Source organism: Rissa tridactyla, chromosome Z, assembly GCF_028500815.1.
Source record: "Rissa tridactyla isolate bRisTri1 chromosome Z, bRisTri1.patW.cur.20221130, whole genome shotgun sequence".
Lineage (NCBI taxonomy): Eukaryota > Metazoa > Chordata > Aves > Charadriiformes > Laridae > Rissa > Rissa tridactyla.
In genome coordinates this window covers 57,419,769-57,444,870 of record NC_071497.1, presented here as the reverse complement: position 1 = coordinate 57,444,870, position 25,102 = coordinate 57,419,769, and the positions used below count along the sequence as shown (strand labels likewise).

The 25,102-nt window shown below is 40.1% G+C and overlaps 2 protein-coding genes and 1 long non-coding RNA gene across 9 annotated transcripts in view; 1 reads left to right on the top strand and 2 right to left on the bottom strand.

Annotated features, from left to right (window-relative positions):
* Positions 1-5,084, bottom strand: part of PUM3 (pumilio RNA binding family member 3) — a 29,645-nt gene extending 24,561 nt beyond the window's left edge. For 3 of the 5 annotated variants that reach the window (XR_008463753.1, XR_008463752.1, XM_054185179.1), the window contains exons 1-4: positions 5,016-5,084; positions 4,536-4,636; positions 2,495-2,677; positions 282-417 (exon numbers count right to left, since the gene is read on the bottom strand). Coding sequence is in view for 3 of the 5 variants with exons in the window: in XM_054185179.1 (XP_054041154.1) it covers positions 282-417; positions 2,495-2,677; positions 4,536-4,626 (410 nt within the window). In the remaining 2 variants the exon portion in view is untranslated. Of the gene's footprint in view, positions 1-281; positions 418-2,494; positions 2,678-4,535; positions 4,637-4,739; positions 4,982-5,015 lie in introns of those variants that run through there. The other 2 variants (XM_054185182.1, XM_054185181.1) reach the window with 2 other exon arrangements.
* Positions 5,085-5,149: 65 nt separating this feature from the next.
* Positions 5,150-10,997, top strand: LOC128902346 (uncharacterized). Its single transcript, XR_008463755.1, has 3 exons — positions 5,150-5,617; positions 7,315-7,508; positions 8,012-10,997. It is a non-coding gene; the product is annotated as an uncharacterized LOC128902346 (long non-coding RNA).
* A 95-nt stretch (positions 10,998-11,092) lies between these two features.
* The window catches only part of LOC128902344 (histone-arginine methyltransferase CARM1-like), a 71,174-nt gene continuing 57,164 nt past the window's right edge, over positions 11,093-25,102 (bottom strand). For all 3 annotated transcript variants that reach the window (XM_054185184.1, XM_054185185.1, XM_054185186.1), the window contains 6 exons: positions 22,442-22,523; positions 20,607-20,692; positions 19,162-19,251; positions 17,616-17,753; positions 15,730-15,819; positions 11,093-13,359 (listed from right to left, as the gene is read on the bottom strand). In XM_054185184.1, coding sequence (XP_054041159.1) covers positions 13,350-13,359; positions 15,730-15,819; positions 17,616-17,753; positions 19,162-19,251; positions 20,607-20,692; positions 22,442-22,523 — 496 coding nt within the window. In that variant the 3' untranslated portion in view covers positions 11,093-13,349. The remainder of the gene's footprint in view (positions 13,360-15,729; positions 15,820-17,615; positions 17,754-19,161; positions 19,252-20,606; positions 20,693-22,441; positions 22,524-25,102) is intronic.

Below are 25,102 nucleotides of genomic sequence, written 5' to 3'. Positions count from 1 at the left end.
GTACATGCTCTGTGCTTCAGGATTCAAAAAATAAGACAGCTCCCTAAGCATTTACTCACAAATTTTAGCCTAAAATACAAGTGAGCTCAATCCAGATATTTCTAGCACTGTGGGTCACCACAATCTGCTTGAACCATCTACAGAATTGTATGTAATGTTATTCACCCATGGAGTTTCACTGTGGAAGTACGGTTTTAGATAATTAGATAGGAGAAAGACAGTCATCTTGCAACTTATAACTAAAAGCCAACTAAATGAGAGAAAAAAGAAATGATTATTACCTTCTCACAGTTTCCCATATTTGCTTTGATTTTACAATTATGTCGTAATTACTTTTATCATTAAGCTGTCTGGTTTGCTTTAACTCCTTCCTTTTCTTTTTGAAGTCACTCCACTTTGGCTTCTTAGAATCCGACCCTGAAGACAAAAACAAATACATAGTCAATTAAAGAGGAGCAATGGAATCCTTTATCAGTATAAACTGTGGCAGCTCTGTGACTTGAATTGCTAACAATTCAGGAGCTTTGCCTGCAGTTACCCAGCTAGCTAATAAGAAACAGTAAATATTTAGTAAGTATGCTAAGCTAGTAATTTCCACTTTTAGAATACTGGAGGAACAAGGCAAACAACAATTTTTCCTCAACACTCTGTCAAAGGATGCATTGCAAACTACTTAATAGCTTAAGAATTTACTCAAAATGCACCTATCAGCCTACGACCACCCCAGGTAACTCTCCCTTTTTAGTTCACCCTGTACTCACACATAACTTCCCTCTCTCAAAAGAAGAGCCCTAACTCAAAGACACAGATCTGAAATCTCAGAGAAAGGAAAAAATTAAAGCCTTTTTACATGCTGAATATTTTTATTCAGTCAAATTCCTTAAGCATGGGATTTTACTATACAAATTAGCTATACACGGCCACACAACAAACTCGGTTAAGGTAACTTTCTACAGAAAATGCTATTAGTAGAGTTATGGAAAAGCTTCAAGTATATCATTTTAGTTTTATTCATACATTGATAAAAACCAATCATCTTACATTACATGGTTTCACAGAAGCAAGTCATGGTAATTGTCACTTCTATATGGAACATTAAAGACACAGCTTCAAATTTTTAGACCTTAAAGCACCACTTGTTGGTATTTAGCAGCATGCACTTGACTGTCTTACCCATCCAAAAACCATGCTCTCTTTGTACAAAGTGTATTATTGATTTTTTCTGTCGCTCTCTAAGTAATAGCGACAAGCAAAACTAGTAACACTTTGCTTTGAGAGCAGCGACACTATGCAATACACAGCAGCTTTCAGTTACTCTTATTAACAACATTTAAAGGTTTGTTTGTGGTTGTGTTGTTTTTTTTAAAGCGGCTTAATATGAACATTCTGTTGCTATTAAGTTTCCAGATATCTAGTGCATATTCCATGTGAAGCCATTCTACAAACATGCAACAAGAGCAACAATAAAATACTCAAGACCTTCTGCTGTCCTTCAAACAACTAACATATTTCTGCAGAACTTCAGAATCCCCTACATAAGACTCCACTTCTCATTTGACAGTGCTGTTTAATTGTTGCAGTAGAGTTTTGCTTCACAGCAGGAGGAACCATCACGTGCTCATGTGCCAGAAACAAAGTTAAAAAAGAAATCCATTTAAACAGGGATAAAAATCAGACATTTATTTAGCCTCTCTGTATTACCAGGTTGCCCAGAGAAGTTGTGGATGCCCCATCCCTGGAAGCGTTCAATGCCAGGTTGGATGGGGCTTTCAGCAACTTGGTCTAGTGGAAGGTGTCCCTGCCCAGGGCAGGGGGTTGGAACTTGATGATCTTTAAAGTCCCTTCCAACTCTAACCGTTCATTCTGTGGTAAGCTGTAAAATGTAAAAAGCTGTAAATGTAACACTGATGATAGTGTCTGGGTTTTCGGGGGGGGAAGGTGGGTTTTTGGGGGTTTTTTGAGTGGGTTTTTTTGTTGTTTTTATTTGTTTGGGTTTTTTTTGAAACAAAAAGAGTGTCTAGATAGTCTGGGCTACAGAAAAAATATAAAGGATAATCAACTTTGTTTTGTGAATTTTGGTGTTCCAAATTTCCTAGCCAATACTTTTAGAATGGAGGATAACATTTCTAACATTGCCTACGAAAAACTCTGCATTTTCCAATTTTGTGCGAAAACAGCCAGTTTCAAGCTAGCCATTTAATACTGTCATTAAAATAATCATAGCTTTATGATGGCATACCAATTATTTAAATTTCCTACTGCATCTTTACTTTTGACTTCCAAGAAAATTTGTAACTGTTAATTCTAATGACTTTGGCCTCAGGTGAAGTAAATTTTTCCACAGCAAAGATTAAACATGAAGTAAACTTGGAGTTATTCGGCCAGTTTGGAAAGGTCAGGGGGAAAGAGGAAGACCTAGATGAACAATGTTCCCATTGGATATCAACTGGATATCATAGTTTCCATTGATATCCAGGCTTAAAAAGCTGCTCACCTCCCTCTTCACCATCCTGGAGCTTCCTCTTCTTTGCAAGCTTTTCTGATTGCTGTTTATTCTTGAATTGTTTGACACTAGCTCTTCCAGGTCTTAATTGTCCTTTCACAAATTTCTTGGAAATGGATTTAGGCTTTCCCTCCTCATCTCCTTTGTTAAGAGGTTTCTTTGGTGGGCCTGAATCTATTAACCAACAAAACAGAAATTAATATGTTATCCTAGAGCTAATGTTGTTTCAAAATAACAAATTATTACTCTAACAAGAATTAAACTACTTTGTAATAACAATTATACATATGGCAATAACTCTTACATGCTTCTCAAAGCTGGTGTTTTCATTGCAGTCCCTGGGTGTCCTAGTTTTCCATAGGGAAGTTTTCCCCAGGCATTATTTTCTTGGCAACAGCATAACAATCCAGGCATAAAAATGATTATTCTAAATTAAGAATTTTACCACCCCTGACATCCAAGTCATTAATATCAAAATCATCTCTTCACAGTACAGTCTGAGCTGTTTTTGACATCATCTGTTTTAAGCACAAGACAACAAACACTGAAAGGTATTTTCTGAATCCTAACCTGCAGCACTTCACACACCCTAGTTTCAATTCTCAAATAAACTTTTTCTTAATGTGGGAAAGCAAAGTCTAGAATCAAAAACTTACCAACTTAAATTTTTAATTAAAAGAGTACTTTAGGTCAATCAAATAGAGCTGAAGGGCTTGCAATGCCATTTACTTAAAGCATTTCAGCTTCACTTCTTCCAGGTTACTTGATCACACAGTCAGCATACTTTTGAATGCAAGATAGAATTATAGAATGACTGAGGTTGGAAGGGACCTCTGCAGGTCATCTGGTCCAACGCTCCTGCAGGGTCACCCAAAGCTGGTTGCCCAGGATCATGTTCAGGTGGCTTTTGACTGTCTCCATGGTGGGAGGCTCCAACATCTCCCTGGGCAAACTGTGCCAAGGCTCAGTCACCATCACAGTGAAGAAGTCTTTCCTGATGGAACCATAGTGTGCCCATTGCCTTTGGTTCTGTCACTCAAAAGAGCCTGGCTCTATCTTTGCACCCTCCCTTCAGGTATTTGTATATATTGACAAGGAGGTACCCCTCAGTGTTCTCTTCTCTAGGCTGAACTGTCCGAGCTCCCTCAACCTTCCCTCATCAGAGAGATGCTCCAGAGCCTTTATCATGTTCATGGCCCTTTGCTGGGCTCTCTCCAGTACGTCCATGTCTTGCTTGTACTGGGGAGCCCAGAAGTGGACACAGCACGCTAGGTGGGGCCTCACCAGTGCTGAGGAGAGGGCAAGGATCACCTCTCTCAGACTGTTGGAAACATTCCCCCTAATGCAGCCCAGGATCCAAACAGCCGCCTTCGCCACAAGGGCACATTGCTGGCTCATGTTCAGCTTTGTGATCACCAGGATCCCCAGGACCTTTTCTGCAAAGCTGCTTTCCCCCAGCATGTACTAGTGCATGGATGGAGTTGTTCCCCCAGCCCCCAGTGCAGCACTTTGCACTTCTTGTTGAACTTCATGAGGTTCCTGTCAAAGTCCCTCTGAGAGGGAGCACAACCTCTGGTGTATCAGCCACTCCTCCCAATCCTGTGTCATCAGCAAACTTGCTGAGGGCATGCTCTGCCCCATCATCCAGATCATCAATAAAGCTATTGAACAGGACTACACCCAGCATTGACTCTTGGGGTACACTGTTAGTTACTGGCCTCCAACTAGATTTTGTGCCACTGATTACCACTCTCTGGGCCCAGCCATTCATCCAGTTTTCAATCTACCTCACTATCTGCTCATCCAGCCCGTAATTCATCAGCACCTCTGCAAGGATGGTATGGGAGAAGCTGTAAAAAGCCTTACTGTAGTTCATATAGACAGCATCCACTGCTCTTCACCCATCTACCAAGCTAGCAATTTCACGACACAAGCTTACCAAGATAAAAAATTGAGTCCAAGCATGCCTGTGCGCAACAATAATCACTCAGCCAGAACTCCTACTAAGGAGCCTTTGCCCTCTTACCATTACCTTTTTTAAATTTCTTTTTTCCAGGTGGCACTTTTCCACGAGGTGCTTTTCCACTCTTCCCGACGAACTTCTTTTTACCCTTGGCTTCCATTGTGGCAACACTGCAAACGGAGCAAGAGACAGCATTACTGGACCACCACGGCTCCCCTACTCACGATGTGAGGAAAAGGTCGCCTGCGCTTCCCTGAACACAGATTAACATACTTGACGGAGCTAAACCCTTCTCGCCACCCCTAGGTGGGCCGTGTGGGACCAGAAGAGGCCGCCCACAGGCCGGTCGGCACGGAGGCTCAGCACAGCGAGACCGCAGATCACCGGGCCCGGAAGCCGCGGCCCCGGCCCCTCTCCCTAGCGATCCCCAGACCACGGCCAGTGCCCAGGAGGCCGCAGCCGGGCGCGGAGGGCCGGGAGATGGGGGTGCTCCGCGGGAAGTCACACACGCACACACGCCCCCCACCCGCCGCCGCCGCCGCCACGCACCTCCGAGCCCGCCGCTCACCTCACACGTGCCGCCCCGCCCGCGCTTTGCGGCCCCCTCCGGCGGGCGCGGCTCCCCATTGGCCGGCGTGGCCGCTGCCGCGCGACAGTGCCGAAACAGCCTGCCGTAAAGCGCCGCGCGGGAGGCGGAAGAGGGCACGCTTTTCCCCCCGCGTCCTCACTGCGGCTGTTGGTGGCGGTGCCGCGGCGAAGTTGCCTCCATTCGCCTCGGGATCCTCTGTAGCACTTCCCGTTTGTGTAGGCTCACCCCGGAGGGCCGCTGTGAGGAAAGGCCCCGTCTTTTTCCCCCTGCTCCCGTCTGTTGCCTTCTGCCCGCCGCGCAGCTAGGCCAGCGGGCCCGCCGCCATCTTCTCGAGCGCGGCCTGTCCCGTGCCCAGCGTAAATAGTTTTAAAAACAAGGTAACGTACCACGGCATGGATTAAGTAGCGGTGATGCTGGAGAACGCCAGGTGGAGCCGTTACTGCAAAACAATGCAGATCTGACGAGTCGCGTGAAACGTCAGCGTCAAGTGTTTTTTCACATTCAGCTGTTTCAATAAAGTCATCACTTCGGAATGGAAAAGGGATCTGTATCGATAAATATGGTGATTATTACACTTGTGTGATGATTGTAGCTGTGGCAGGAAGTCAGAGCATAGTAAATACTTCTGTAGTACCACCCACAGTATATTTGACTAAAGAAGCGAGTAGTGAGAAATTTTTTGGTGGAGTAGCGCTTTGTCTTCAGTACAGCTGGTGGTGGTCCTGTTTTTCTTTTATTTGTCTCCTGGTAAGCACTTGGCAGTGCCTTGCAAAACACAACAGGCAGGATTATGGCATTTAGTTTTCCCACTGTTCGAAATGTTAACATCATGCCTGTCAAAATTATGTGAAAATTGCATGTTTTAAAGGGGATGGGAGAAAGAGTGTGCATTTTGAAGCTTGGCTTAAGTCGAGGGGCATAATAGCACAAGTTTGCATCCTCCCACAGCCCAAATGCTTTTGCTTCAGTGTTTGGAAGAACCTCTGTAGGTATTTGAGTTAAGTCTGTTTTCCACACTAATTACGTTTTCCATTTTTTTTTGTGGTTTTTTTTCAAGAATTAAGACCACGGTCAATTAACACATTAGAAAATATATTGCTATGTTCAGCTTGATTGCTATAAAACAAATATTTCCCAGAGAATAAACCAATGAAATTTTTGAATGTCAGACAGAGATTTCAAGTCAAGACAGCTTACAGGTTCAAGTATCTACTCTTCATAAATAATTAAAGGTTCCGTAAAGATCTTCAGGTACTTTAAAACAGGCTGTAATTGTAGAAGATAGTTCTTGACCTAATCACATCTCCAAGATATTCCCCAAGTGTGTTCAGAGTCATGTATCAGCACAGCACTATTTTTTGTGTCTGTTTTATCTCTCTTCTGGACACTGTTTTAATTCCATGGAGATAAAAATTATTAAAGAAACTAAAAGATAAAAATTCCCAAAAGTGAATTTTTAATTTGTGACCAAGATATGTAATGTTGAAATTCAGTATTACCAGTCTGTCTCTCAAGTGAAAGCCTCATCTCAAGATCCAAATTTACATTCAGATTCTTCTTACTCACATGATTGTGCGTTACTCCTTCAGCATGAGGTTTCCAGCTTGGTATCCCAAGGATGTTTCTGCATACCCTTGAGAATGTTCTGACAAGTTTTTTAAACAAAAAGAAGGATCATGCTCTTTGGACAGCAGAAACAAGCAGTAAGAATTGGAAGAGTAAGAAGCATGTTTCACTGTATAGTCACAGGCTGGATAAGATCACCATGAACTGTCTACTGCCTTCTCTTTTTTCACACAGTGCATCCACATCCATTCTGACTTGTCTGTGGAATATATTTGCTATAGTAGTACCAGAAGCAATGCTAGCATACTTGCACTTGTGACCAGTCCCTCATGGGGCACTTTTATGGCACTAGCTTCTAGCTCAAGGAGAGCTATGGTGAATTCAGTAGTGCTGAATGCCATACCACTTTATTTCTTAGCAGACTTTGAAGGAATAAGATCTGTGGCAAATATAAGAGGAAGTTTAAAAATGGCATGTCTCGCATTTTACGTAAAGATTCACAAAAGTGTGACAATATGTCTGCTTACCTGTCCCAGCCAAAACAAGAATCCTGTAGTGTCGGTAGTAAATAATTCAATGAATTAAAAAAAAAAAAAATTAAAAAGGCAGTTTTTTATTCATGCATTTGTTAATAGCACATTTATCTGACCATTTTCACATCTAAAAAAATATTTTGGCTCTGTGACACTATAGATCTGGACTTTGTATTAAGGCAATTGAAGGGAAGACTGCAACAATGGAGTGCTGTCTACTGCCTTGTTCAGGACTGCTCTGCTCACTTCAGCACACCTTCTTCAACAAGACACCTGTGAGAAAAAGGGAGTGTAACCACAGGCATAACCTGACTGTTCGTACTACCAAGGGCAAGTAACTACTACAGGAGTCAGGTAAAACTCCATATGATTTCATTGTCATTTGTGAATGGTTCTGAAGGTACTTGCTGAAGACAGCTACATGCACCCTGTCTTAAGACTTATTACTTCATACCTTACATTGTGGAGAAGCAGACAGTTGTAAATGGGTTGGTTGTCATGCCTTTCAGTTGGTCATCTTTTTTGGAGACAGCATCACTCTTGCACAGCCTTTCAGTTCGTTATCTCCCTCTACACTTCCTACAGAATAGAAAACCTATTTTTTAATCTTTCTTGTCACCACAATGCAGACCTCTGAGCTACAGATACAGCTAAAGCCACTTGTGTCTCTGCTGCTCCAGCTGCATTACACAAAAGATCTCTTCTCTGGGTCACTTTTTAGGTGCTGCAGGAAAGATGGTGATTAACTTAGTCAGCAACACTGGGTATACTTAGCTCTGAATAAGTATATCTAACCCTTTAATTACAAAAAAAAAAAAAATAATCCTTATCCTTTTTTTTCTTTTTTTTCCCATCAGCTGATGTGTAGGCAGAACTGAGTTTTGCTGCCGAAAAGGATCCCCAAAGATCCAGAGCTAAAGACAGCCTGGAACTGGTCGCTCCTGAGTGATAAGCAATGGCGAGGCCAGTTACTCTCACTGCCACACGGAAGTTGGAAAGGGTGGTGACAACACATAACATTTTTATGAGCAACTGTCCATTTCCTGGACTGCACCGTACCCAAGGAGGCTGCAGAGCCACAGGTGTTTCATTGCCCCCTAGTGCCTACTCGCTATTTTTTTTGCCTACAGCTGCCTGCAGGCTTCTTGCATCATGATTCTTAACTTTCTGAGTGATTTAGAATTCAGTGCAATGTTTGTTAAAAGTCATCTAAGTTGGAAAAGATGATGAGTTGCAATTGTAAAGAAATGGTGAATTCTTAGTAGCAATTACACCATGTTACTCTGGGTTACTTGAGAATCACAAACTAATTTGCACTTATGTTCCTTCATTTCCTCACTTAGACTGTGTGAGAAAGGACTCGACTTCCAAAGTATAGAGGCCTGGTAGAAGTGACAGAGTAAATGTAATTTAGCCACCTACTCAGAAAAATAAGAGGCCAGGCTTTCTGTGCATCTTGATACTGCTCACTTGTGTTTATTTCTGGTTAAATATACCTGCTAAGAGTTTCATCCACAGGATAACTGACTTATATTTCCCTTTTTCCAAAGTTAGCTCAGAACACTCAGGTGCAGAGTCATTTGTTCATATTTCTCAGCTCCCTGTTTCAAGGGCAGGTGGAGTGTGGCAAAGAACAAGATTCTTAACATTCTGAGAGAACTTCTGAGATACTGTGAAATCCAGCATTATAGGTGAATGTTGTGAGTGAAGGCTGGCCTTTTTCTCTTGTATTGTTTCCCATATAAAGATCATAAGTGCTCTTTGATCTACAGGGTTGGCAGACCAAGCCCTGCATTCTTAACAGATCTTAGGAAGACACTATTCACTTCATATTCTTTGGAAATTTCACCTGAATTCTAGCAAAACTGGATCCATGTTGCTGCTCTTAGTATGCACTTACCGGTTATCTCATATATTAGCACGGGAAGACTTGTTTTGTTGGGATTTTGGGTCATGATGATTTATTTTAAAGAAAGTACCATGTTCAGTTATGTGCTATTTCCTGAACTCAAATGTGTTTCATATTATGTGGTACCATCCTCTTTTATTATTACTTACATGAGTGTTACTGGATTAATGTATATTTGGGGGTCTCTGTCGTGTTAGCTGTGGGATCTCTGCACAGAAAACCATCCATAAAACTAAAAAGAAGTTTCTGCTTCCCCTTGCACCACTAAAGAAGTGTTAGTTAGTGAAGTGTTAGACTAAAGATTGCTTGGGGTTTCTTCACAGGTACTCAAAAATGTTCATTGTAGACCAAATTCAAATGAAAGGCAGTGATTCAAAGTGAAAACTGAACACTGGCTGTTGTTCAGAGGCCATTAAACATAAGATTTATTATCGTAAGTGCCAGTGCTATTGAGCAATGCTTTGTTCCCAGTAGTACTGAATCATGATCCATTGGATATCTGATTACTGAGTGACCAGTTAGCTAAGGGACATCGAAAGCCTCCTGTAAATTACGCTGAAGTCACAGCAAAATCGGGCTGAAGTGTCAGTTCAATGCTGCAAATTAGGGTGTAGTCCCAGTTCAGTGTTGCAAGATGACATGCCTGACAACTGGCCAACCTCTAGAGGCGCAGCCACTTCGAGAAAGACATTTTTATAATTCCCACTCCTTTGTCTTTGGTTTTCTTCAGGTTACGTTAGTTTCTTTTTCTTCTATAAATATGTGCATCTGAATATCACTAAAATCAGCGTGGGTCAAACCTGGTGAGCTGAACGTGAATAGTTCGTATCAGCTATTTGATACCCTTTTGCTTCCAGCAAGAAATTAATTTTTCTGCCTGCAGTCTCCTGTTGAACTGCTGTCCTCCATTCTGCTGACTCTTCAGCTGCATCTTGACAGTGTATCTTTCCGCAGTTTTATCTCTCAGCTTGGATCAGTAGAGTTGTAAATATGTGTATTATCTATTTGAGAAGAATGAAAACCTGTATACCGCAAGGCAAGACTAAAAGAAGAATAAAATGCATACTGTCTGGAGGTTTGTTCTCCAACCTCTAAATGCCTCCCTGCCCTTTTTTTTTCTTCTTTGCATCTTGAGAAAAAAAGCATAAATTGTAGAAACTTAGCTAAGCAAATTAACACCAATTCCATTGTGTTTCACTGCACTTAGATCCAGATGCATCAAGATTGCTTTTGGATGTCATAGTTGTCATAAGTATTTTAAAGAGCGCTATCACAAAGATTTCTGTGGGTCTAGTGCACACAATATGCAGTAAATCACTACTTCTCTTAGCAACCACCAGAATAATAGTAACCACATTGAATTCCTATACTATTCCTAAGGACGGAGTATTCTAATCATCAGTTCAGATGGGAGAACTCACATAGATAGACATTCAAAATGAAAGTCATTACTACTGAAAATGCAATTTATCATGAATCACTATGTGTATATGACTGCTTACAAAACTTTAAATGCATCTCTCTGGGGTGAAGGTAAAAGAAAATAACCATATGCAATTGTTGAAAAATAAGCTGCTGAAAGCATTTCTTACTGCTGTAATTTCTTGAAGATGAACCTTCTAAATGACCATGGATCCAACCAAGCATGAAAATTTATAGCTCCTTAATATGATACTCAGTGTCTTTCCTATTGTGCTTTTTGAGTCTGTGGGATGCAAGACAATATGTAGTTTTTCAACAGGATTAATATAGCCTTTTCAACTATAAATGAGGAAACGCTGTATTTCATAATATGGTCAAATCTGTTCAAGAGTCTGCGTTGTAAAACTACATCATCACTGTTTGCTCCAGCATCCCCACAGTTCTGCTTTACTTTCCCTACATTCTCTAGCATTCATTAATCTTACCTTGTTGCCTTTATAAAAAATCGAAACAAAACAACGTCATTTGTATCAATAAAATGTTTTCATTGACATGTTGTTTCAAAAAATACTTTACAAATATATTCTCATATTTATACCCAGAAAGTCCTGTGAGGTGAAAACAGTACATTGTAGTCCTTGAAGGCAGGCTCTTGCATACTTCAAAAACACCAACGCTTCAAAGCAGGAAAGAGGAAAATGTTAAATGATAAAGAAATGAAGACAGTCACAGGACCGTATTTCAGGCTGCAACTGGTACAGTTGCCAATGTCGATCTTCTCTTCAGTTTTAGCATGCAATCTGGAATAAAGTGAATTCCTGAAGTAGAGAGAAATACAAATACCAGTCCTGGATCACCCAGATCACTTCAGAGTAGCAATTACAGTGAAATAATCTTTGTACTTGTTAGCATATAAGGCAATAATCTTTTCTATACATAGTGAAGGTGCAGTTATTAGATTCATACACCTTTTATTCTGGAATTAAATATAGATACACAACCTGACACTGCTGTCTGCTGCTGCTGTTTTTCCTCCCCTTTATTTCCTTTCTTCCTTAAAAAGAATTGAAGTTGCCACATTAAATTCACAATGTAAAGTTTTTGCCTGTAGAAAATAGAAGTCTTTGATATATACTTTTTGGAAGAGGTTTTCCACTGAAATGTGAGACCCAGCTGAATTCAGATTCAGATTCCATATACTGCTTCCGTAATTGCGGAGGAAAACTTGCCAAACTCTAGAAAACTCTGAACTACAGCTGCCTGGTATTTGGACATTCCTGGATTTGTTTCCTTCTCTCACATAAGCATAAAACCACCAGCCACTGTACAGATTAAATTTAGGAAGGATAGATACCCAACCATCAGACATTGCATCAGAAATCTCATTACACTGCTTGTAGAGGTTAGAATGATAATTTCTGTTATCATTCTGAAGCAGCAGCTCACATTCAATATTATTTTTTTAATATATATTATATATTTGTGTAACAAAAAAGTCTTTTATTGTGCAAACTACATTTTTATACTAGAAGTCTGTATTAAATGCTACTGGAAATAAGAAGGCAATAATTCTCTGACGCTAACTTCAATGGTTTCATGGCCTCAGCCATGAAGCTCATGTTACTCTTAGAGGTTTCACAATTTTAGGGACTACTTTCCATTATCTCAGAACTTGTCTTTAAATAGCCGCAATTGTCTGTTGACTTGAAGAAAAAAACCTCTGAAACTACAGCTATTTCTGAATTACTCCCAGCAGAGGTGCTTAGCTGGTCTTCTGATCAAATGCAGCATTTACCATCCTGAGAGAAGGGTCCGCTTTCATGGGGCTTTTCCTACAAACCAGCCTTCCAACAGCGTGTGGAAGGCTAAAGACTGATTATATCTTGCTAGAGGTATCACTGCAGTTACAATTTTTGGTAGGAAAATGATGTCTATGTTTCTGATTTGACTCCAGCTCATTAATTCAGCCTAAGGCATATACTTTGAATGACAGAAACACGTTCTACAGAAGTCAGTATGTGCTCTTTATGGATAACATTGTCTGGACAGAGATCTCATTAAAATCTGTACTGGAACTCTACAGTCCTCCTCATTTGCTAGGCACACAAGCCAAAAATACATCTTATATAGCTTGGACTATCAATACTTCTCACAGAGCTACAGAAAAAGTGTCACACATATCCTATCTTACAGTTTTATATCACTCTATGCTGGGAGTAACTTACAAATGTGTCCAGTTACACTTCTGTAGGCACAGAGAAATCTCAGAACATCTACAAAGAATATGCAAGATGACTTCAGGGTCATGTCTCAAAATGAACAAAATTAATGAGTCCACTGAGAGAAACCAGAAGTATTTAACACACTGCCCTGGTGAGCTAGAATATTAACACCAAACATTGAAATAAGTGCTGAATGTTTAAAGCATGGACACTACATACTGCTCAAAGATCTTTTGATATGTTACATATATAAACATGAGGTAGGTTTTGTTCAATAACCTAGAATATTGGTAAGAATATTAAAAGCAAGACGAGAAGCAATGTGAGCTTACTGTAAAATAGAAATAAACACAGAGAAATAGTTCTTGTTTTACACCAAATGAACTTCCTGGAATAAAACTGAATCTGCTGCAATTCAAGTCTGTAAATGTGAGTGCAGGCTAAATTTCAATTAAAAAAAAAAAAATAGGATGGAACCACAATATCCCCTTCTCATGTGACTCGCATATGGTTACAGATATGTACAGTTACAAATTGATTTTACAAGCACCAGTAAGCCTACTAAGAATTGAACTCATTTCAGTCTCACTCAGCTCGGTGAGAATCTGACGTCTGTTTTCAGGTGCCATATTACAGTATGTTCTAGGCATACCTAGAAGTGGATGAAAGAATAAAATAGTTATAATAAAATACACAATTCTTTGATAGCTTACAGCACTAGCTGAACTAAGCAAGCTTAATAAATTTTCATATAGCTTTTCTTTTACTCTGGAGTAAAATCTTTTTACAGCTTTTTGATATTTAATAAGGACTATTATGAAATTGAAAGCATTGTAAGCAAAACACTTAGCCAGTGTATGTCAGATAAGTCTCATTGGAATGAAGCTAGGAAATCGGTCCTGTGTGATGTTACTGGATTTATTAAATGCAGTGTGATTTCAAATTTAAATTGTAAGTCTTTATATCTAGATTTACAGCTGTGCAAGCAAGTGTAAAATGCTACCAAATCCACTGTAAGTTATTTTACAAGGGCAGAGGCCTTATTTTGCTCTTATGTACAGCAGCGCGGGCCATTGCCTTCACAGAAATGAAAGGCTTCCCAGTCCAGTCTTTTATTTTTACCTTATGCTACAGAACTAGTAGGGTGTTGTTTTAAATGAGTGAAAAATGTCTAGAATTTCCTCTTCCCTACTATCCATACCTGTGGTACAGAGATAAATATTTGTATCAGGGACACTATGAAGCAGTGAAGAGAAGAGAGCTAGGCTGTACGTGTTGGTATAAGGTCCCATCATGCACAGTAATTTGCATGTCCTACTTTAAAACCTGGATTATATTTTAATTTTTTAAAAACCTTATGAATGCTTTGAAAGTTTCCTCATGTTTATAAATAAGCATTTTTCTTTTGGGAAGTCTTCTTTGCCTTTGTTTTTTCAACTTTTTCAGAATTCTGATAATTGCTATGGGAGGGCAGGGGGAGAATGGAGATGGATCAATAAACAAAAAAACCCTAACAGAGCCTCATAGGGGAAGCCTGTTAAATAAGGTTAGTGTGTTGTCACAGGATTTCACAACCAAGAATAAATGTATGAAGGAACAGCAGTCTAAAGTATTGAACTCAGTATGGTTAATTGGCTAGCAACCATGAAATCACACAGTGGCATTTTTGCATTCAATTCTCAGACTAGAATACTGCTCCATATAACTTAAAAGTACTTCTATATGTAACACACAACTTGATCATTTCCCCCCCCGCGTTCTTGCATATGAGTGATAGCAGTCTGAAAGTGATTTCTACATTTTATGTAAGTTAAAAACTCGTAACAAAAGCTTATTTTGCTTCCAAATTAGTAGATTGTATTATCTTTGAAAAGTCACTCACACGCAATGTGTGCTAAATATGGAGATTTTAGAAGACCGGTAAACTTACTAATGATCTTCTTCTCAAAAAGCTTTTAGATTTGAAAATGGTATCAGCCAAACCAAAAACATAAGCAAGCTAGACACTGCCCATGTCATAGGTCAAATCTGAGGAAATTAATCTTTTCCAGTGCATGATTTTACTTTTAGTTATGTCAAGTCTTCTGTGAACAGTCTTTATTACAAAGGCATTTTCACAAATGTAATCAAAAGGGCCCTACTCTAAAGAGAAAATGACTGATGTGCCACACATTTGATGTACAGATGAAAATTAATTAATCTTCATCAGACACAATGGATATTTTGTTTTATAGGGTTACTGTGGAATTGTCATATAGGTCTGAGTCAAAAAAATAGGAAATGGAAAACACATAATGAAGGAGAGAAGCATTTTCCGTGTGTATATCTGCAAAAAAATCAATTCCACCAGCTGTATTTGCCTATTTTTATGCCAAATACAGCATCAAAATGAGAATAGAACACAGCCACACTGTTTTTCTCAAAAATCTTTTTTTCTTTTGGAATAATTCGTGGCTCCTTCCTCCTGCTTGTTTTGATCAGTAAATGACAGCTTTTCCCAAAATATGGTGCTGTAGCAACAGCTAATGAAGGTCCCTGCTAGGTTGGAAAGGACTGGAGCAGGTAGATTTTTTTTCTTCCCCTCATGTTTAGTACAGAGAGAAAAGGTCCTTCATGTCAAATTGTAATATGAACTTATGTACTTAGCGGAGTGCGTCTTGGCATATCGTCACAATATGGCATATGTCACAATGGTGCACACCACACAACGGGAAATAGCAAAAGATTTTAAGTATAAATTAGTTCAAGTAAGTAAATGTCTACTATTTTTTCACAGCACTAAATCATTGCAGATCTTAAATAAAGCTTTTTTCTTTTGCTTTTTGTCACGCAGACCAAGTAGAATATTGGCTTATGCAAGTAAATACTGCTAATACAAAACAATGATGCCCTCATACTTGTAGAAATAAAATAAACTGTAAGAGGTCAGAAACTTTTCTACCAAAGTAGGTGTGCTTTGCTTCCTGTAATACAATTTGTTACCACTCTACAATGGTATATTTTAGTCAAAAGCATTTCTTACCTAAAAAATGGATTCTTTAAATCAAGAATGTTACCAGATTTAAATCCTGTCTGGTCCACCATAGCCACAATCTGAATATCATAACTTTGCCTGCATTGGAAAGAGAAGTATGAAAAAGAGGTAATGAAACTAAAATGCCTGTAACATCCTGAGTGAAAAAAACACCAGTGTAGTTGCTGTCTGAATAATAACCACTTAGTCATCAAAGGAAATTCATTTGCAGTGGTGTCAGTGGTATCAGTGCAAGGGCGTGATTATTTAATCATCTCTAAAGAAGTAACATTTAAAAGATGCTTAAGTAAGAGTCTGCATCTGAAAACATAATTTTGCACTGATAGTATTCAGTAGTGAAAGGTCTTTTTCCCCCTCTCTGTCAGAAATACTATAAAATTCAACATTAGCAAGTACAATCCGATGATTATTTCATGATCAAAAATATCTAACTGGCCAAACAGCATTAGGTACGCTGTGGTCATAATCCTGGATTTCACCAGGAAGGGTATTTTTCACAGGACTTTTGGCAAGAAACAAAGCTTACACAGAAAAGTAAAGAGGACCAGCCGAGGGCATACCAAAATGCCAAAGCTGACCAAAGCTGGTCCTCCTGCACAGACCAGCAACTGCTGAATTAGGCAGAGGTGCTACATTGATCCCAAAAGCAGATGAGCTTTGTGTCAGGACTCGGTGCTAACACATGGTTAAAGTCTTTCTCATTCTCAGTGTGGCAAGGTCACTAGCTCAGGCAGCCATGCTCCACTGTAGATAATGCCTTATGTACTGACATATTTACAGCAGTGGCTGTGTGCATGCTTTATGGCACATAGTGTTTCTTTTGTATATTAAAATATGAATCCATTTTACATTTGAAAGAGACATATCAAGATCTGTGTTATTTATTTTCTCCATGAAGAGTTTCTAAGCAGAAGATCTGGAAATTTGACAAATCACAAATCAAGTATTCATTGCTGATGTAATTAAAGAGCCCTGGAAACACTACTGACAGCTTTGATGTCACTCCAATCAGCTGACATGACAGCATGTCTCCCCTCTCCCCACAAAAAAAAGAAAGAAAAAAAAAAGATTCACCTTCCTGCACAGAGGAGGCTTTGTTTTCTGTTGAAACTATACATAAACATAAGCAAACCAGGCTGCAACTTGTGTGACCCCGTCACCTGGGGGTTGTTTTCAAAGCAAAGCATAGGAGTGGAGTTACCAAACACTGGACTGACAGCAGGAACAGCAGAGAAGTCTGGTGAGGACATATGCCCTTCCAACAGCAGCCATCTCCACTAGCCTCAGTGGAAGGACAAACAACAGGTGAAAAGCACTGTTCTTAAACAGGGGAGCATGTCCATACGGAATTTTTTTCAGAATTAAAAATGTAATGGATTTGGGATCAACCCTGCTTCTCCTTGTCTCTGCACAGGACTTGCTGAGAGACAGGGGATGTTGGGCCTTCAGGCAGACAACCAGGCTGCTGATGAAGACATGGCCAGAGGTTACACTATCAGAACAAGGTGTGTATAATGACTGGCCATGACCTGAGAAAACTGCTGTGTTTGAAAGCCAGCGGAGCGGAAAGCTGACAAAACCTGCAAGTACCACTGTGAGGGATGGCAGGATGTGACAGGTGGTTAAGGAGAAGGTATGTGAGAAGGAACATCAGAGGTAACTGGAGTGGAACGTGGAGACCTTTTGGTGAGCAGTCTCACAATGTTCACCTTGTGAGACTACATAACTGTATCAGCGATACCATATACATTGGTGATAGCACCAGAAATAACAAATGTGGGTACAAACATACCCAAAATTAACTGGTGTCTTCTGGGTACCTCTAACAAGAACAGCCACAGTACAAAATCTGCTTGGGAAGCTTTTACACTTACCGCTTATTGGCAACAAATAAGACTTTCCCTGAGAGAGTTTCCCCCTCTTTAGCAAAGAGGGGTGTCTGAAGAAGGCAGCGTACTTGATACCAGTGAGTGAGAGGTTCTGTCGGTGCAGTGGACAACCAAACAGTTACCCTAAAATAAACCAGAAAAACTATCTAGACTTTCTTTCCTGTCTTCTCCTTTCAGAAACAATGTTAAGTTGTTACACCTTTATGTACGTGAGGCCTCAACTGCTTACAATGAACTTTAAACTGTCTTCAAGTAAACTGGGAGAGTGATTCTACCCTATGTTGGGAAATCAATACGTTATGCCTCATTTTCTTTCTTTATCTATACTGTGCCTGTCCCCACCAGATCTTTGTGCCTAATTCAATTATGGAGATTCAAAAAACAGACTCTTCAGACTCCCATTTTCTCTTCTTTTCACATGGCCAGGACAGAGAATACTAATTTCTCTCCTCTCTTGCCACTCAGACAATTTCAATAAATTACAAGAAATTAAGGTTTGTCCCAAACGTGGCAATGCGATTCTTCACAATGGTACTTTCGTCCTCAAACAACGCTCCCCAAGAAGGTCGTGTACCTAATTTTCACTTGCAAGAGATATTTCAATATTATATTGAAAGGGCTTGTAGGTGCAAAGAAACAGATAACACAGGTAATACCACAAGCCCAATACACTGAGATTTCAAGTGCTAAGACAAAGAACTTCTGGAGTTGTAGAAACGTGAAAGAGATGCTGATTAAGCAATTGCCTACTCCAAAATGGAGGCCCTCTCAGTGGAGGATTTCAGTCAATTCCTGCAAGTCTGCAATTTTCTGTACTGTTTTAACTGATGTGGAGTTTCTGATTCCTTTTTTAAGATAAAAAGTTTTACTATCAGCTGTTAAAGTAAATACAAATGCACATATGCCTATTTTCTTTTAATGGATATACTATTCTGAATTCTTGACAATCTTCACTTCAAAGCCTAATAAAAGGAATTTATCAACACAAATAAATAGAAGTGCACTTTACAATTTATTGAAAAAAATCACCTCTTCTAAAACTAGATCAACTTAACTGGGAAATCAACAAACCTTATCTAAGAGCTAAATACAGATAGCTGAAATCTATGTATTGACTACCTGAGCAAATTTATCTAATTTTCGCCTACTTACTATACCAGATGAATGTCCCCATTTTGAAATAAATGCCTGGTGCTGCAGTGGAAAATTTTCCCAAGCCAAATTTTCTCTATTTGCATTTTGTTAGTTGGAACTTGCAACCTGCTCTCCTTTTTTTGCCCACAAACAAGACCAGCCCAAATGAGAAAATCCAGCTTATGTTCAAATGCTGCTGCTTTACTTAAAATGTAAACCAGAAAGGTCTATAATATTACAAAGAATCAGTATGGTGTGGAACAGTGCATTTTGACCCTCAACAATTACAAACTAGGTCACCACCAAATAAAGGTCTAATTCTGGCACACTTTGTATGAAAGAAGCAATTTTTCCCCCTGTAGTTAGTATTCCATAGGAAGAAGGAAAAAGTACTTACAGTGATCCTACAAATGCCACATCAAACCAGAAGGCCAGGCCATGGATTAGTCCAGACTGCATCATTTGGAAAACAAAAGGGATTTCCACTCTGCAGGAAAAAAACAATACACTGCCAAAGTAATTTCCAAAAAGTACTGGAAATTCCACCAGAAACCTACCCTGTACTAATTTATGAATTTCCATTCTTATTCATCAGGTTATGTCACATTTTTTCCATATATTTAATGGCACTGATCTAGGTGTTAAGGTTTTTGTGTGCCTTATTTGATAGAAGAATCAAATGTGCCACTACACACGTGTTACTGCATCATTTGAGATGCAACACTGAGACTGTTATAAATATAGGGATTCAGTCTTTCCAGTGGAAAATTTCCCATTGCATTGAAGGACGTGGATTTAGTTTAAATACTATTTTGAACAGGTAAATGTTCTACTACAAATTTGATAAACACAACTACTGGAATCAGAAGGAAAAACTGACCTGCTTGGGCAAGGGCTGGAATATTTTCCCTTCCAAAATAACTATTACTGGGCTACGTAGTTGAACCCAAATCTCACCCACTCTTGCAGAAACATATCATAGAACTAGGATTCAGGTATGAACATGTTATTTCTGAGAACCACTGCAGGAAATCAGCCCTAGCCAACTGAAACTGGAAAGCAATTCTCCAGCTGCTTCCCCCCTCTTAGAGCAATTCTTCTCTCTCACTAGACCACGTCACTTATACAATTAGTTGTGAGTCATGTTGAAACAACAAGGGTTCAGAGCTTCAAAGACAGTCTGTGATATTTTCCCCTTATGACAGTGTCTTGCAAAGACTTGAAGTACTCCTTCAAGTTCTCCCATATGGTAGATTTTATTTCACAGACGTGCTGAGAAGGAGGCTTCTCTGCTGTCACTCTAGGACACAACGGATGCAGGTTGTTTTATATATAAGATTTTCCAACTAAAGATTTGAAGGAGCTCTGGAGGGAAGTAATGAAGTACAGCTGACTCCTGTTAGACTGGAAAATGTTTAAAGAGATACACAAGAGTTCAGCAAGGCAGCTTGTGATGACACCATTTGACAAGGTCTTTTAGGATGTCTACACATAAAACCAAAAATTGCCTTGTAACTAGAATTAAATGTGTCCCAACATATAATGCTAAGAAGTAAGCAATGTCCTCCGGAGCCTCTTTTATCCCTTTCAGTAGGAAAATCTTGTGAACTGATCTGTCTCTCGTGCTTTGCAGGCTCACGAACAAGCTTCTCTGCTAATACAAGACAGATCATCATGCAGATGAACGCTCCGGTCCATTGGGAGTGGTGTACTGATTGTTCTGTCCTGCCACCTTCTCTCCCCCACGTCCACCACCAAAGTTCCCTCTGCCTCTGAGCACCAACGATCAACAGCCAGGTACAAAAATGAAAGATGAAGAGTTGGTTGCTGGTGTCTGCTGACCTGTGCAAATCTTCCTCAGCAGCTTCCATGAAGTTAACAGTGTACTTCACTGTCCGTGCCATCAGAATTCTCACATCAAAAGTATCCTATGGGGGTAAAAAAAAAAAAAAAGAAAAAGAAAAAAAAAGGAGTTACAAGTGTTACCATTCTGTCTTGTCAGGGTATAAACTTGTTTTCTGTTAAAAAAAAATAGGAAAGAAGACGAAAATCAACCTTCACCCGAATAAACTGATTTTAAATATTTATTTTTTTTAGCATCCCTTAGAACAGTGTTAGATTTTGCAATATTATCAGGATTTAATATATTTTATAGCTTACATATATATCAAAGTCTGCTTATTTCAACCTAGAAACAAGAAAATCTGTCCAGAAATTGATCACTTGTAAAAAAAAAAGGGGGGGGAGGGGGCGCATTTGGCTGGTTTATTTAGGGTTGGTTTTTTTTTTTAAACTACGCACATTTTAATGTGCTTTTCTGCATTGCACAGTTGGGTAAGCTGAACTAAACCAGTACGGAAATACTTGAAAATTAAATTATGAAGTATAGGAAGCAAAATTACTTAATACAGATTACTCTACTGAAAAACGTTGGGAGTGGTCAGTCCACAAATGAAAACTTTTCCCTTCATTTTTCTTTTTTTTTAATTACATGTACTAATCTGAATCTCCCATACTCTTTCAGAAGTAAAGCAAACTCTTAACGTAAAGGCTTATGTCACATCCCCCGCAGTGAATCCATCTAAGAACTAGAATCTGTCTGTAGTGTAAGGGGAAGCCAAGGAGATAGGCATTTTTTAGAAATAAATAACAATTTAATGTGGTTTTTATTAGGCAATGCATTTCTGATCCTCAAGGGAGGAGGAATCTCCACCGAAAAATCAAAGCCAAACACATACACCATACAGGATGCAAGTATGTACCACAGTCCTACAGATTACTCCATTCTCAAACTGAAAGCCAAAGAGCCAGCACTGAGAATGACCATGCTGTAGTTAAAGATATGGCTGAATGAAATGGACAAATGAAGAGTTTTCTTATATCCATCTCAAGTACTAAAAGCAGTGAAGTGCAGAAGGTCACATCAGTAATCTGACGGTCTTTCCAGACTTCTGGACAGGTTTTAGGGTCTCCATGTGACAGCGGCTACACTGCTGTCGCTACTTAAAGCAGTTCACCTAAAGCTGGCCACGATTCGTTGCAGGCAAATTTCTGAGAGTGAATCTTTTCATTGCACCTACATTGAAGCTTTACACTGGGGCAGGGGGTGGCGGGTGGGGGTTGATTAGGTTCTTTCCCCAGAGAGGTGAGAAGGATTTCTCCGACATTCTTTCTAACTAGGTAACACCTTGACTTTTACTAAAAAGAAAGAAGGAGAACAGCAGGTGCTAGATCCGAGTTAGCAATAAAATGAGGCTATTTCCATACTAAAAAATGGTTGTTTCCTAATATAGAAACATGTTTGTTTGGCTGCTTTCTCTTTTCCTTTAATTTGTAAATCAAAGATGGGAAGGGAAAAATCAAGGTCAAGTCATTTTTTTAAGAGACTGGAAACACTGAGGGAGGGTAGCTGCATGTTACGTAGACAGTTGCTCACATGCTGTGTCTTCCTAATGTGTGCGTATCTCTAGACATCTGTTATTCATAGCAAAACCAGGAATATTACATTTAGTAGTAAACCTTTGACAGCAGCTCTGTTTGCAGAGTTATTTCCTGGCTCTCAACAGCCACAGAACTCTATTAAACAAGGAGGCTACTGTACCTCTGGGATTTTGTGGAGGGGATGAGATAGGGAGGGGGAAAACCACAAAAAATAACCCCCAGACATACAAACTTACCACAATAGGTTGTCGGAAATACTCATCCACAGCTGCACTGCGCAGACTGGACAGGTTGACCCCATAAAAGCATTCTTGGTACCTAAAACAAAAAAGGTTTAGGGAAAAAATGGGGGTTTTTTTCTGGGTTCCAACCAGACCCAGGCACAATAACTGCAAATGGCAGGAGAAGTGTGGCTCCTCTTTCCCTTTCTCTCATCTGCCAAGAGAAAAATTGCAGCCCTCCTTAGCTAACTCTACCTTTCCCACAGACATCCTATACAGCTCTGAGGTGACAAGGTCCCCTCTAACTGACATACGAACACGTTTCACGCTATGCTTCTGAAAGAACCCACGCAACGATCAGAGAATAGGGAGAAGGGCTGAGGCACTCTTAAGGTATTTTGTAATCTTGAGCTATTCCAGAATTAGGGGTGGACCTTGTATAAATCAAAATAGTGATGAGGTCTTTTCAGATCTCAACAGGTCTGTTCAGACTACAGGTCAGTTCCTTTTTCTTGACATTAAAAAGGAAAATAAAGGTCATCCTATACCAACTGAACAGGGGGGAAAAATAGTATTTTTATCTTACCAATTTATGCAAATGTGCATTTAATATGTATTCAGACTATTTCCAGTATGAAATTTGAAATGAAAATATACATGCTTGCAGTAATCTTCCTCCTGCGTATAACCCTCTTATCAAGTCATTGAAAAGTTTAATAGGTATCTTTACTTCCAGATAATATAAACAAAAGGGGGTGGAAAGTGGAAACAGCAAGGGAGCTCAACTCCATGTGATGGAAGTGTCATCTAGATACAAAACCTTGGTCAAGTCTTCAGAAGCACTTTTCCCTTTTTAAGGGAAACTTTCAGTGTTTGTCCTCATTGTTACAACATCCTTCAACTCCTAAACTATCATAACTTTTTTCGAAGTGTTTGTTAGTCTGAGTTAGTCTAAACCAATCTGGCAATATCCCTTTAATACTGATAAATTCTGCATTACGAGTTCTATGCTAATTGCATAAAGGGAAGATGCCCAGATGACTGTATGCCTTGAAGGTATCTGAGAAGATATCTTAAGGAAAGAATTCAAATAAGCACAACAGAGGAAATCAGCTGACGTCAGTAAGTGCAAGTCATCTTTTACCCTTTTCCATATGTTTTCTGTACTGTATAATTGAGTTGTTTATTTATCACTGATGAGAAACACTGAAAAAATACACACTGTTTTTAACCACTTGCTGCATATTTATGCTTTGTATCTTTCTATCTTCGCAAGGTTTTCACCAACAAAGAGAGCAGTCTGCTCTTTTATGGTAGACTGTACATTGGCACACTTTTAGGAATCATTACTAGTAAATACAAATTAATATGCAACTCTGAAGCTCAACAGTAAGCCACTCTATAGGCCTGAAGAGAAACAAAACATACTCACACAGTCTCATAATTGTTATTACTGTACAGATCCAAGACAATAATTCCAAGTGCATGAGAAACATGTAGCCTTTCCTTTGTAGAGCAAACAGGCTATACTATCTGCTGCATTTAATGTTAGAACACACACAGCATGATTTTTGCATAGGACTTTGATGGGTTTTAAAGTCCTGGTGCCTTTACCAGATGAAAGTTCAAACTGCAAATTTAGGTATTTCTTTCAGTCTTTTGCTCAAGTACTATCATCCAACTGGATCCAAAACTATGTTCAAGCTCTAAGACCCAGGATATAGATTTAGCTAAATAGGAAAGCATTTATTACACACAAAACACATCTTCTGTTCTGAGTAACAAAGCTGGTCAATGAATGAAAACTGTTCCTGAGGCCTGGAATCTGACACTTATCAAATCACGGGCTGTGGCCGACTACTTCCTGATGGTTTACTTCAAATGCCCAAGAAAGCCCTGAGAAAGTGCTTTGTCTGAAATAGGGCTTTTATAGCTCCAGACTTATCAGGATAGACAGAACTTTTAATAATAAGAACATGAATGTCCTAGAGCGGTGCAGAAGCAGAACTACTGCACGCTCACTCGGGAAACTTGGATCCTACATTTGGTTGAAGACATGAGACGCGCTCGCCGAGGAGACCAGCTCCAGTGCAGGTCAGTCCGCACCGGGGAAGGGAATCGCGTCAAAAAAGGGTCGGCTAGGGGCTCGTTTTTAAGGCTTTTTAAAGCCAGGAAAAGCGGCTAGCCCGGGCCGGCACCCGGCACCTCCGGGGGGCGGAGGCAGCTGAGGAGCCGAGGGCGGAGCCACCACCCCCGGCGGCAGGTGTGAACGAGCAGGGGGTGAGACCGCCCTCCCCCCTCATAAAAGAAGCCCCTCGGGAGCGCAGCGACGTGGTCGCTGGGCACCGAGCAAACAAGCGGCGGGTGGGCGTTCCCTGGGTGTCACCCGCGGAACCACCCGGGAGCACCAGGACAAGGGTGGGCTTCCTGGGCTGGAGAAACGGGCAGCCAAACACGGCGTGACACACCAGTCCAGTCACAGCCGTCTGCACGGCAGTTCGCGCAGGACAGCGCTGAAAGACTGCCAACCCGGCCAGGTAGCGATGGTAACTACTCGCAAGAAGACCGTGGCATCCATGAGTTCCACACCCACCAGGTCTGATGCAGCATCTCCGACGGAGCTCCTGTAGGAACGTGCTGCCACACAGACACCAGGCTGTAGGGTGTGCCCTGCTC